The sequence below is a fragment of the Orycteropus afer genome, unplaced genomic scaffold (assembly GCF_000298275.1).
Source record: "Orycteropus afer afer isolate SDZICR_OR568_19922 unplaced genomic scaffold, OryAfe1.0 scaffold00792, whole genome shotgun sequence".
In the NCBI taxonomy this organism is placed as follows: domain Eukaryota; kingdom Metazoa; phylum Chordata; class Mammalia; order Tubulidentata; family Orycteropodidae; genus Orycteropus; species Orycteropus afer.
In genome coordinates this window covers 739,675-753,905 of record NW_006922379.1, presented here as the reverse complement: position 1 = coordinate 753,905, position 14,231 = coordinate 739,675, and the positions used below count along the sequence as shown (strand labels likewise).

Here is a 14,231-nt window from a genome sequence, read left to right as displayed (position 1 = left end):
CCCCGGAAATGGTATCTAAATCCACTCAAAAAAAAAAAAAAACTAACTGCCATTGACTCAGTTCCGACTCATAGTTACCGGTCCTTGTATTTCCGAGGTGGTATCTCTACGGAGGAAGTAGATTGCCCAGTCTTCTTTCTGAAGAGTGTTTGGTGGGTTTGGACTGCCAGCCTTCTCTAAATCCACTAGAAGGGAGCAAATGTCAATGTCTTTTCTAGATTTTTCAATGTTTTCAGCTGTATTTGGTTGCTGATACTAAGGATAGGGATATCTGGCCAGCTCAGCACAGATTTCCTGCTTTGGTGTTCATAACTTCTGCCTGGTCTGAGGGGAGAAAACAGCTGTCTCCTGGGCCCTGCCTAGGGCAGTGAAGGCATTTTTAGTGGTATTGTTATGCTAGCTGCCTTTGAGGAGGTTTCTTTTTGTCAGCTTATTGGAAACCCTTTCCCAGTTCAGGATATGGTTTCTTCCAAACTACACCCTGATGGACAGGCTCTGCCATTACCACAGTCCTCCTTCTCTGAGCATCACCAGTATCTTGCTGCCATTACTTCTGCAGCATTCCTTTCACCATCACCCCCAGGGCTCTGGTTATCTGCATACATGGGGAAAGTAAGAGGAAGTCCTTCCTCCTCAAAATTATTTAGGGATCCTCACCACCACCACCAAGACAGATAGTATGGAGCAGATCAGTAGTTCTATACAAGGAACTCACAATTTGTAACAAGGACTATGCTAAGCATTAGTGTTTCACACTTCTTATCTCCTTTCTCATAATAGCCTTGTGTAATGTGTAGACTATCCTTGTTTTAGAAGCTCTGGTAGCATAGTGCCTAAGGTACTTGACTGCTAACCAGAAGGCTGGAAGTTCAAATCCACCATCCACTCCTTGGAAGGAAGATGGGGCAATCTACTTCCATAGTGATACTGCCTCGGCAACCCAAAGAGGGGTCGCCATGAGTTGTGGCCGACTCGACACCACATAACAACAACAACAACAATCCTTGTTTATTGATGAAAACACTGAGGGTAGGAGAGGTTAAGTGACTTTCCCATATGACAGAGTTTGACAAGTGACAGAGTTGGGGTTCAAGTGTAGACCAGTCTGACCTCATGATTCTCCCCACACATAGTGACATATCAGCTTGTGGTGGGGCTTAGACCAGTGTTATTTTAGATAAAGTGCCCCAAACTCTTCTTCTGTATAAGAAATACCCCTTGCTCAACTGATGCGCTGAGCATCTGAATGGCCAGAAAAAGTTTGAGGACAAGCTATTTGTTTGGTGCATAAGAGTCAATTTCCTTTCCCCAGCCATCCAGAAAGATCAGTGGCTCTTCTTAAAAATAAAAATCTGATTTTTTATATTAACATTTTCTTGTTAAAAATGGCTGGTCACTATCCTCTGTTTTCTTCCTTATCCACACTCCTTTAACATGCTATCTATCTATCAATCATCTATGTAATAGCAGTGTGTGTATTCAGAATCCAGGCTTTGGCTTCATTTCTTCCATTTCTGTTGGACCTTGGCTAGATCTGAACTTGATTCTATATGAGAACTTTTAACTTGGTGATAGCAGATCCTTCTAGATTGATAGCAGATCCTTCTAGATTGAAACTCTGAAAATGGCTAAGTCTATCTTTACACAGACAGAAATCATCAATGGTGTTTCTTTTTAAAAGAACTTCACTGAAATAGAAGTATAAATAAAAGCCAGCATCTGGAATCTTCAGAGAAAACCAATGCAAAAATAAAGTATGTGTAACACAACATGAAAAATATACCAAATTGGTCTGATTAACAACCGGTAAGAATCCTGTTTTATACATAGGAAAAAAACAAATCGAGAATTTATCTCGCTGTGAAATAATTATTTTGCTCTTCCCTGGAACCAATTTTTATGTCCTGAAAGAAGATTTACAATTCAAATAAGCAGCAGGAACAAATTAACTGCCAAGAGCTTTCTTCTTGGTGATGCTGGTGTTCGCCATGCTAATATAATTATAAATCTATAGAAAGAGAGACTTCACTGATTCTTTTCTTTTGAAGATTTGAGGTATAAGACAATTATTAAACTACAAAAATGTTTTAAATGGGCTATTTCATATTATAAAATACAATTCAGCTTGAATGTCTTAAAAAGAGCCAGGAATCCCTTTTTCAAGTATATTTCCTTCTTTTCCTTGAATATTATAAAAGTTTGATTAAGAATTGGAAATGAGTAACATTGAGGAGTTCAATCATATCCATCTGTCTGTCTGTCTATATATGTGTATAAGGCATTTGACTGCTAACCAGAAGGCTGGTGGTTCAAACCCACCAGCCACTGCTTGGAAGGAAGGTTGAGTAATCTACTTCCATAGTGATACTGCTTCGGAAACCCAAGGAGGGATCACTATGAGTCGGGTTTGACTCAATGGCAGTGTTTGTTTTTTGGTTATACATATACATGTACATATAATACATATACACACACACACACACACACATATAGACACACACACACATATACATATATATGTATGTATGTAAATAATTTGGAGGATAAACCATGGAAGATGAGAACTTAAACTTAATTTTATGTGAAATCTAGATTGAGCATCCCCAATTTAAAATAGCTTCCTTTGCTAACTATAACTCTTTTCTCACTATGTGAATTACTGTGTGAATGAAGTGAATGGACTTACGATATATATGTGGTAAAAGATTTGATGCTGTCCATTGTCACTGGCGTGTGTACATCATTCTGTTCCTTCACTCAGTGAAACTTGATAAGAAAATTTTATTCATCACCTTTGTTGTGTCAAGCTTAAATAAAAACAAATCTCTATAGCTCAGAACTGAGTTAATCTATAGCCTTTTCCAGAAATTTTAATAGTCATACATTGCTCTGGTTACCTAGTGCCGCTCTGACAGAAATATACCACAAATGGGATGGCCTTAATGAACAGGAATTTATTCTCTTAAAATTTGGAGGCTTTAAGTCCAAGTTCAAAGTCCCAGCTCTAGGGGCTGGGTGAAAGCCCCTCAACCTTGGAGTCCAGCTCTGCCTCCTGCTCCCGGCCCACTGGAACTAGAGGCATTTATTCACTCAGACAGCTGCTGGCTGCTGAGGCTGACAAACCCGAAGTAGACAAGTAAAAAGGCACAGTCCCGATGTTACCAAACCACACGCCAGGCCATTAATTTAAGCCCATTATAAGTCCCAAGGTCGGTAGAGCATGGCAGGCAGCTGAACAACGACACAGCTACATACAGGGGTCTAAGCATGCCACAAGCTAGAGACTATCCCCAAGGCTTCTCCTTATATACAGGAAGCAGACCACATCCCAAAGGCAGCTACTCAGCTGCTTGTAGTAGTTGATTGCCAGTCTTATCCTGTGGAATAACTGCCACCAGTTGCCGAGCCACTCAACCAGGCCCAATCAAGATGACATACAAACATAACCACCACATATATATTTTGATACTATGAAAAAAAATTGTCTCTATATTGTTCTTTGATTTGCCCTGAATTTCAAGAACCAATTCCAGTTATGCACTCCAAAACCAAACCCACTTTCATCGAGTCAATTCTGACTCATAGCAATCCCCTTTGGGTTTCCAAGGCTGTAAATTTTTATGGAAGTAGATTGCCTCATTTTCCTCCTGTGGAGGAGCTGGTGGATTTAAACCACTGACCTTCTAGTTAGCAGCCACATGCTTTACTCACCATGCCACCGGAATTCCTTTTAAATTATGCATAGGACTCGTGTAGTCTCTGCATTTCTCATTATGCTTTAAATGCTATCTTCTCTCTTTTTCCCTCTACCTCAATCAGGTACCTTCTAGCTGAGGGCCTTTTATCCATGCTCTCTTTGTGTTTAGGAAGTTTTGATGTTGAAAATACCTGGCATGTGCTGTTTACACTCAAGACTACATTCTTGGTTATTTCAGCTGATAAAATTATTTCTACAAAGATGCTACTTGACAATGACTTAATAGATTATGCCACTACAATATCATAATTTTAACTTTGAGTAGATGCATATTAAAATGTTAAAGAGTTAGTAATTGTGTAAATTTTTCATGTTATATTAAGGATAACATGATTTTGGAAGGGAGAAAATTTTAGTATCTTTCAAATAATGGAAGTCTTGGTAAATTCAAAATTCAAATTCATAGCCATGCTGGAAAAGTTTAATAAAACAGTTTGCAGGAATTTAGAAGCAAGGCACATCATTTGGCATCATACTTGCTGTAATTCTGTTCATTCCCATTCTACGCCCAGTTGGTGCCACCTCATTGGCAGCAATATTTCAAATTCACATGTTTGCAAAGCTCAATATTTCCTCTTTCCATTGAATGGTGAAGTATAAGCTAAGCTTAGAACTTCAATCCTTTAGTGTTAGATTTAGAAGTGTTGCCAAAAGGGAGGATTGAGATTCAAACGATCTCAACCTTTCTGTAGCTATTTTTTTTCCCCCATGAACTATTTCTGCTTTGGAGTTTGACCTACTTCCTCTTTTGTAGGTTTCTAGAATTTGTTTTAAAATCTATTTTTTTCTTAAATACTTTTCCCTTATGTTGCCATTTGAAAATAGAAATCAGTGTTTTAACAAAATCATAACTCAATAAGATACAATAAATATGTGATTTTATTTGCAGTAAGAATTCAGCAATTGGCATTTTTTTATATTCTAAATATCTGTAATCTTAGAACAAATATTTGGACAAATAATCTGAATATAAATGATTATGTCATGTTAGGGATAGTTTCCTCCTAACATTCCATTGAAATGTTAATGCATATTAATTCTGATTTCTTATGGATTGATAGTTCCAAAATGTTTAATAATATTTAAATGCTATTCATTCATGAATATTTTTCTTTTTATCATTTCAGGTGGAAGAGGCTCTGGAAGCTGTCAAAAATGCTACAAATGAGCAAGACCTTGCAAATCGCTTTAAAGAATTTGGAAAGGAAATGGTGAAACTTAACTATGTAGCAGCAAGAAGGCAACAGGTGGGAAAGATTTCTGAAATACTAGAGTAGAAAATGCTGAAATACAAATAACGTTTCAGGTTTGTAGACTAACTTGTGAGTATAAAGACTTCTTCCTACCTGAATCATTTCTGACACCACTACCGGCCTCAGGTGACTCTCTGGGCCCAGCTCACACAGAGTAGGTCACAGGCCACCAGGTTAACTTGGAACTTCCCGGCTAGCCTGACCACACTAACTTTCTGTCCGCTGTGGGAACAGCTTCCAAATCAAATATGTCATTGTGTTGTGGTGCTGTGGTCACTCTCTGAGTGACACCTTTGACCCTCCCTTTTTATTGCCTAGCCCCATGGACACCACCACATGTTTGCATACCTAAGATGTGCAACATATGCTAGGAACCTTTTATGAAAGAGAGTAACAGATTATTAACAAAGTGAGAGGGAAAGCAGGAGGATGGGATAGATAGAATGAGTGAACAGATAAATGTGAGCCACTCTAATGAGGGCAGGGGACTTGGACAGGATCTTGTCTGCCTACTCTTCTACCTAGAGGTAGCATGGTCAATTTTTGGAAGCTCTGTTTTTCTGTTAGGGAGCTCTGGTGGCATAGTACCTAAGGCATTTGACTGCTAACTAGAATGCTGGTGGTTCAAACCCACCAGCCACTTTGAGGAAGGAAGGTTGGGCAATCTACTTCCGTCATGATAACGCCTTGGAAACCCAAGGACGGGTCGCTATGAGTTGGATCCAACACCATGGCAATGGTTGGTTGCATTTTTCTGTTAGGTACCATTGGGATTCTGTTCATGAGATGTGTGTTTTCCTTCTTTCTTCCTTGGAGGGTGCAGGTAAAATCTCCAAATGTAGAAGACTTATCTCAATCTCTTTTTCCCATCCTCTTGACTACTCCCTGAAGTCTTCATCATTTTGTTCATTTCTTAGCACCTTTTTCTGAGTTTCTCTATGAACAACAGGGAATTTGTATTTCACAAATATTTGTTGAGTGTTCATTCTTTTCCAGTTTGATGTGATGGGAGGATTAAAAAACTGATAGAGAGTTCGTAACTGTCCTTAAAGAGCTTGCAGTGTCTTCTGTGTGACAGGTTAATAAATGTGATTAGTAAAGCTCAAGTTATCTTCACCTAGTTTTGGAATTTCATTGACTGGTACTCACTCATGGTCTTTTCAAGATTTTAGCTCTTAGTAGTCTAGATAGTACTGACTTCAGAGAAGGGTATGACTCTGCAATTTTCGTAGGTGAGAGCTGACCATGAGTAGAGTATCTATTTGAAGAGCTTACACTTTATCCCCCAAAAGTCATTCATGCTTTCTACTGTGTGTCAGAGCTATATCGGATGAAACACAATCCTGCCCTTGGGAAATCTCAGTGTACCAAAAGAGTTAATATCAGCTTATAAAAGACCATAATAAAAGGTATGCCATTTCTGAATCAAGTGTTGTAGAGGTGTTAAGGCCCTTCATTACTAGTCAGGAGAATCCTTCTACCCGTAGTGCCCAGGTCATTGCCTAGTAGAGAGTGTATATCTGGACAAGTGTTACTTATTTATCAGTTTTCATCTTTAAGGTTCAAAATAAAGAATCCTAATTTAGAAATTATGTTCAGTGGCATAATACAGATTAGTTCATAAGCAATGAAGAATAGATGGTTCAGTTGTTTATTAGCTGTTGTAGAGTCATCTTGACAATCCTAGAGTGCAAATATACTGTGGTTGTCTCAGACTTATTTTGACCCACCAATGAGAAGATGTAATTCATTGTTGTCAGGTCATCCATCTATCCTGTACCAAATGAACAAATAGGAATAGAACCCTAGTGGTCCAAAAACCATTTACTCATGTTTTAAAGTTGGACACATATTCTCTCAGAGGTACTCAACTGGCAATCCTACATGGCTCTCAGAACATAGTAAACCAAAAAACCAAACTGACTTCAAAATCTCCAAAAATGATGTAGACATTTTTCAATAATACTCTTCAGAACTGAAAATGAAGACTGGTATTGTATGGTCATGTAAATCATCTTTGACCTCTTACTTTTTATTCCCTAAGCTCAATGATTGAAGGAGCTGTTGTAATACAGTGGTTAAGTGCTCAGCTGCTAACCAAAAGGTCAGCAGTTCAAACTCAAAAGCCACTCTGTGGGAGAAAGATGTGGCAGTCTGCTTCTATAAAGATTTATAGGTTTGGAAGCCCTATGGGGCAGTTCTACTCTGTCATACAGGTTTGCCACGAGATAGAACTGACTTGACACCATTGGGTAATGATTAATGATTTAGCTGCCATTAAAGGAAAGTTTTCTTTCTTTTTTTTTTTAATTGAACCCTATTCTGAAAATGATAATGGGGTAGCACTGATGAATTAAACAAAGTCACAACACTTTGGTTTCTAGTTGTAATTGAATATGGAGGCAAGCAGAACATCAAGAGACAGAAGTCTAGGTTTTGTGTCTGCTGATGACTATATCAGTAATCCAGGCAAGTTACCTGCTTTGTTAGGACTTCAGTTTCTGAGTTCATTCAACAATATTTATTGAGCGCTTATTATGGGCCAGCCACTGTGCTTAAGACTAACAATACACTGGTAAACAAGATAGATGGAGCTCCCTGTTATTGTAAGACATACAGTATCTGAGGGAAACATAGATAAATACATAAGTAATATATAATCAATATTAAGTGTAGAGGAAGGACAGGACATTTTGGGAGCAGATAGAAGGGACAGAACTTAGCTTTGGGGTTTGGGTGGAGAGTAGACTCAACAGGACATGCAAGGTAAGTGACTTGCTGTTGGGTACAAAGGTAGTAAGGTGAGAGGGAAGCTCAGGTATTTCACATAGAAAGAACAGTGTATACAGAGTCCTTTCAGCCAGAGGGAGCACAAAGGGGAGATGACTGCTAAAATTCAGTTTGGTTTTAAGAGTCTGTTATTCCAAGTTCTACCTCAGATGCCTCCATGGTAAATTTCATGCATATGACAAATTTTGCATTTTGTTCATACAGGAGCTGAAAGACCCTCACTGTCGGGATGAGATGGCAGCTGCCCGAGGGGCTCTCAAGAAAAATGCGACAATGCTGTACACGGCCTCTCAAGCATTTCTCCGCCACCCAGATGTGGCTGCCACAAGAGCCAACCGAGATTATGTGTTCAAACAAGTCCAGGAGGCCATTGCTGGTATTTCCAATGCTGCTCAAGCTACCTCGCCCACTGATGAAGCCAAAGGCCACACAGGCATCGGCGAGCTGGCTGCGGCTCTGAATGAGTTTGACGTAAGTATCTGGGTGATGTTAACAAAGGGGAATACATTTGCATTGAAAAAACTCTACTGGGGTTGAGGAGCTATCATGATAGTGTACATTGAGGTGTGTTTTTTTTGTTTGTTTGTTTTTCCTCCTGCTAGGAGGCCTTTAATAGTAAGATGGACCACACAGTGGGTCTCTGTTATAAGGAAACCAAAATATTGGTGGATCATAGTTTACTTGTATTTAAAGGAATGAACTACTATGTTTAAGATAACCTTATCCTATCTAAGGAGAAACCTTGTATACATTAACCTTCCGTTGTTCCTCATATGAATGCACATCTTTATTATTAGAGGGATAAATGTCATAGGCAACCTAGGTGTAGGTTGCCTCTCAGTTGTGCCTGGGTAAGCAACTGTGCTCAATTTCTTCATTATAAACCAGTGATAAACAGACTTTTGACCTCTATGCCCACATAGGATCACATATTCCTCTCTTGGAGAGACCCCTCCGAGAGATGCAGGGCAGAAGCCTCAGTAGGTCGCACCTCTTGTCATCCTAGGAATGATGAATTCCTTGCATTATGCATCTGCTATTTCTGAGATTTTGCCCCAGTGAGTGAAGGAGTAGGCCGACAGCTCAATGTGCCTAGATTATAGTCTGGGCATCAAAATGATTGAGAGGGACACTATCAGCACCCCAGGATGACAGCCCTTAGCTAATCTGGAACAGGATATGGGCTCACCTGTGAGAAGTTAGAATTCAGTTGAGTTCATTCTTTGCTCACTAAGAGCTTACCTGTGTTGATTACTGTGAGTGCTACAAAGATTGATAAATAATCTGTATCTGCTTTCAAGGGTTATATTTTCCCATAGGGGAGAAGAAACCCCTGGAATTTAATAAACACCATTTATGTGATACAACACAATTTTACAGGAATTAATAGGAGAAAATAATGGCCATGGAAAAAGATGATGAGGTTGCTTTTAGATATTTTGGCAGGAGATGACTGTCTGGCTGCTAGCTAGTAAAAGAGTATCAGGAGGAGCAAAGCATTGATTTTTAAAGGCATGGGTGTACATTACATAATTGAGGAATAAATATAACACTTTATGTTCAGTTAGCTCTTCACAGTTTCCATAGGACACTCACATCATTCCCTATTTTTCTTAGTTGAAATATATATATATATATTTAACTCATCATATACTATTTCCTAAGTGTCTTTTTATAAATGTTAAATGTGATGATAAATTAAAACACCACAGAAATTTGTTGTTGTTAAGTGCCATCAAGGTGGCTCCAAGCCATAGCAACCCTATTTACAACAAAATGAAACACTGCCTCATCATGGCCATCCTCACAATCCTTGCTATACCTGAGCCCTTCGTTGCAGCCACTGGGTCAATCCATCTCATTGAGGGTCTTTCCCTTTTTTGCTGACCCTCCACTTTACCAAGCAAGATATCCTTCTCTAGGGAATGGGCCCTTCTGATAACATGACAAAATGGGTGAGATGAAGTCTGGTCATTCTTATTCCAAAAAGCATTCCGGCTACATTTCCTCTAGGATAGATTTGTTCATTTTTCTGGCAGTCGATGGTATTGTCAGTATTCTTTGCCAACACCACCACTTGAAAGCATGAACTCTTCTTTGATCTTCCTTATTCATTGTCCAGATTTCACATGCATATGAAGCTATTGGAAATGCTATGCTTGGGTTAGGCACAGCTTAGTCTTCAAAGAGACACCTTTGCTTCTTAACACTTTAAAGAGGTCTTTTGCAGCAGATTTTCCTGGTGCAATATTACATCTGATTTCTTGACTACTGCTTCCATTGGTGTTGATTATTGATCCAAGTAATATGAAATCTTTGACAACTTCAATCTTTTCTCCATTTATCATGATGCTGCTAATTGGTCCAATTTTGAGGATTTTCATTTTCTTTATGTTGAGATGTAATCAACACTGCACACTGTAGTCTTTAATCCTCATCAGTAAGTGCTTCAAGTCATTCTCACTTTCAGCTAACAAGGTTGTGTCCTTGCATAATGTAGGTTGTTAAATTTCTTTCTTTAATGTTGATGCTGTGTTCTTCTTCATATAGTCCAGCTTCTTGGACTATATGCTCAATATACAAATTGTATAAGTATGGTGAAAGGATACAACCCTAATGCACAACTTCCTGATTTTAATCCATGTAATACCCCCTTGTTCTGTTCAAATGGCAGCCTCTTGGTATATGTACAGGTTCCTCATGAGGACAGTTAAATGTTCTGGAATTCCCATTCTTCTCACGGTTATCCATAATTTTTTGTTGTGATCCACACAGTCAAACACAAGTAGACAACTTTCTGGTATTCTTTGCTTTTAGCCAAGATCCATCTGACATCAGCAATGGTATTCCTTGTTGCATATCCTTTTCTGAATCCAGCTTGCATTTCTGGAAGTTCCCTGTCAATATGCTGCTGCAACTGTTTTTGAATTGTCTTCGGCAAAATTTTACTTCTGTGTGATATTAATGATATTGTTTGATAATTTCTACCTTCTGTTGGATTGCCTTTCTTTGGAAAGGATACAAATATGGATCTCTTCCAATCAGTTGGCCAGGTAGCTGTCCTCCAGACATCTTGGCATAGATGAGTGAGTGTCTCCAGTGCAGCATCCATTTGTTGAAACATCTCAATGGGTATTCCATCAACTTGTGGAGCCTTGTTTTTTTGCCAATTCCTTCAGTGAAGCTTTGACTTCTTCCTTCAATACCATTGTTTCTTGATCATATGCCACCTCCTGAAATAGATGAACACAGACAAATTTATGTACAGTGACTGTGTATTCCTTCTATCTCCTTTGATACTTCCTGAATCATCAAATATTTGCCTGTAGAATCATTCAGTGCTGCAATCTGAGGCTTGAATTTTTCTTCAGCTCTTTTATCTTGAGAAAAGCCAAACATGTTCTGCCTTTTTGGTTTTCTAACTCCAGGTCTTCGCACCTTTCATTATAATAATTGACTTTGTCTTCTTGAGCTGCTTTTTGAAATCTTCTGTTCAGCTAGTTTATCTTATCATTTCTTCCATTTGCTTTAGCTACTCTCTATTGAAGAGCAAGTTTCAGAATTATTAATTATGACTTAATAATACATAATTCACAAAATTTCCAAATACGACTGGAAATCTTTTAGAACTAATCTGAGTCAGCAAGGCTGTTAATTGTAAAATAAACATACAAAATGTCACTAGATTTCTATATGCAAAAAATTAGAATAATGAGAAAAGATATGCCATTCCAAAAAGAAAATAAAAATATAGTTGGTTAGTTTTATTGCATTATTTAATATAAATACAGAGGACCTAAAAAAAGGAAATTGTATACCACTATAAAGAGACACATTTTACTTTTTGATAAATGGTATTATGATACTAGATAGAGAAACTGCTAATTTTAAACCTGTCAATTTTTATTATATTCAGACAATCATAATAGAAATCCTGAGAAAATTCCTTTGGAATGTGACAGAGTAATGCTAAAGATTTTTTCTGGAATAAAGAATGGATAAGTTCATATTTTAAGGAAAAGAAAATGATCCTGTTATGTACTAAAAGACTAAAATATTGTAATGCCACATTAATTTTAAAAGTGTACATTAGTACAAAAAGTTAGTGATCAATTAAACAGAATAGAAAATTAGAAACAATCTGAAATGCAAAAATATGATTTGAAAAGGTGCTTTTAAAATTAGTTAAGAAGGAATAAATTATTCAAATTTTGAAAGAGGTGTATTCTAATAATTATTTATTTTATAATAAAAGTAGCTAATAATAAAAATTAAATGAGAAAATAATAATAGAGCAGTAGCATATGGATAACGTCCCTGAGTGAGAGTCCAGAACTTTCAGCTGCTGCCATCTTCTGCCCAACAGTATGGTTACTCCTGCTTCCCAGTCTGTATGCATGCAGGCCATTTTCATGAAAATTAGCTTTTGTCCCTATGAATTTAGCAATTGAAGCATCAGTAGTGTTACAAAAGGTTTGCATCCATAAAATCAAATTTACAGCCATGTACGGAAAACATTAGTGAACTATGTCAACATGTTAAACTTTCAATTTTTTTCTTCCACTCCTGTGATAACTTCTCATTCTGCACAAATAAGGCTTTGGGAGCTGAACACATGAATATAACTGTTAAAAGTATTTTTGTAACATATAATTTTTTGTCAAAGCCCAATATATAAACAAAGAATATTTTATTTTATATATATATACACACACACACACACACACAAATATGTATATTTATGTGTGTATGTGCATATATATAAATATATATAAATATATATCTATACACACATATATATATATATATATATATAAAATATCCATTCTCATATTTGGTAAATTGAACAAAGTATTATCTAATGTTTAAAATTCTATGTTTTTACATGTTGAAATAAACCAACATGGGAAGCCGTCTGAAGTAGAATTTCAAAGATACAGTAAGTAGTTCCATTTGGTGTGTCTTAGTTATGTAGTGCTGCTATAACAGATACCCAAAGCAGATGGTTTAACAAACAGAAATTTATTCTTTCATAGTTTAGGAGTCTTGAAGTCTGAATTCAGAGTATCAAGCTCTAGGGGAAGGGTTTCTCTGTCTGTCAGCTTTGGGCCAAGGTCTTTATTTCCTTTCAACATTTGTGACCTTCGTGGTCTTTGGAGATTTCCATGTATCTTGGCATCAATCTTCCCCTGGGTCTAGGAGGTTCTCAATATAGGGACTCTGGGTCCAAAGGACGTGTTTCCCTCCCAGCTTTTCTTGGTAGTAATAAGGTCCCTATTCCTTCTGCTCTCTTCTCTCTCATTTTATCTGTTATAAGTGTGACTCAAGAAATGGTGTGACTTGAGTAAGCGTGTGAATGGAGTCATACCCTCTTTTAAGTCTGTGATTCAGAATACACCCCAAACTAATTCTACCTCATTTACAAAATTGAGGATAATTACATCAGATTACAAAACGTAGGACAACTATGTAATACTGGAAATCCTGGCCTAGCCAAGTTGACACAAACTTTAGGGGGACTCAATTCAATTCAAGACAGTGATTCCCTAAAGACTGTTATTTAGTCAGTGAAATTTAGCTTAAATATTTTCTCACAAATACTATTAGTAGAATATTATTGAATGAACATAGATGGTAATTAGCCCACTATAAACATTCCATCATTTCTGACATAAGTATACCTACACTCTCCTTAATAATGTTTGAAATTCAGACATTAAAGAATAGTATCTTTTTGTTTTTTTTCATTTTGTAAAAACCAAACTCACCGCCGTCGAGTCACATCCAACTCATAATGACCCCTTCCTTGGGTTTCCAAGGCAGTATCACTACAGAAGTAGATTGCCCAGTCTTCCTTCCAAGGTATGGCTGGTGGGTTTGAACCGCCAACCTTCTGGTTAGCAGTCAAGTGCCTTAGGCACTATGCTACCAGAGCTACTTTTTGGTTTTCATTTCATAGCAATTTTAAATTCCTATTCTGTAGTTGTATAATTAATAATTTGATATTGTTTTATTTGCCATGCAATTACCTTAAAATTGATTGAGAATTTGCAGGCATATGTCTTGGGTAATGAATGCTGTTCTCAGATATTAAATGAATTAATGGTGCATTGGGTAAACAACTCAAACTTCCTATGATTACTTTTCTGGCAACATCCCTTCTGTGATAGTTGGAGCTGTGTGTCAACTTGGCTGGACCCCAGTTCTGGGTGGTTGTTCCCATGATGGGATCAGATGACTGAGTTCTGAGTGGCCAGTCTGCCCAAGAGGAGTTTCCCTAGGGGTGTGTCCTGCTTGCAATGATATTTCAAGGACAATCTGAAAGAACGGCATTCTGAACTACAGACTTCCTCGAGTGAGCGGCTCACCGCTCAGCCTGGAGATCTCGGATTCATCTTTTATTGGAAACAACAACCAATATACTGCATGCC

At 37.7% G+C, this 14,231-nt stretch overlaps 1 protein-coding gene across 1 annotated transcript in view; it reads left to right on the top strand.

Moving 5' to 3' along the window:
- The window catches only part of LOC103211792 (catenin alpha-2-like), a 160,849-nt gene that overhangs the window by 52,160 nt on the left and 94,458 nt on the right, over window positions 1-14,231 (top strand). The window contains exons 4-5 of the mRNA XM_007957774.1: window positions 4,885-5,004; window positions 8,005-8,271. Coding sequence (XP_007955965.1) covers window positions 4,885-5,004; window positions 8,005-8,271 — 387 coding nt within the window. The remainder of the gene's footprint in view (window positions 1-4,884; window positions 5,005-8,004; window positions 8,272-14,231) is intronic.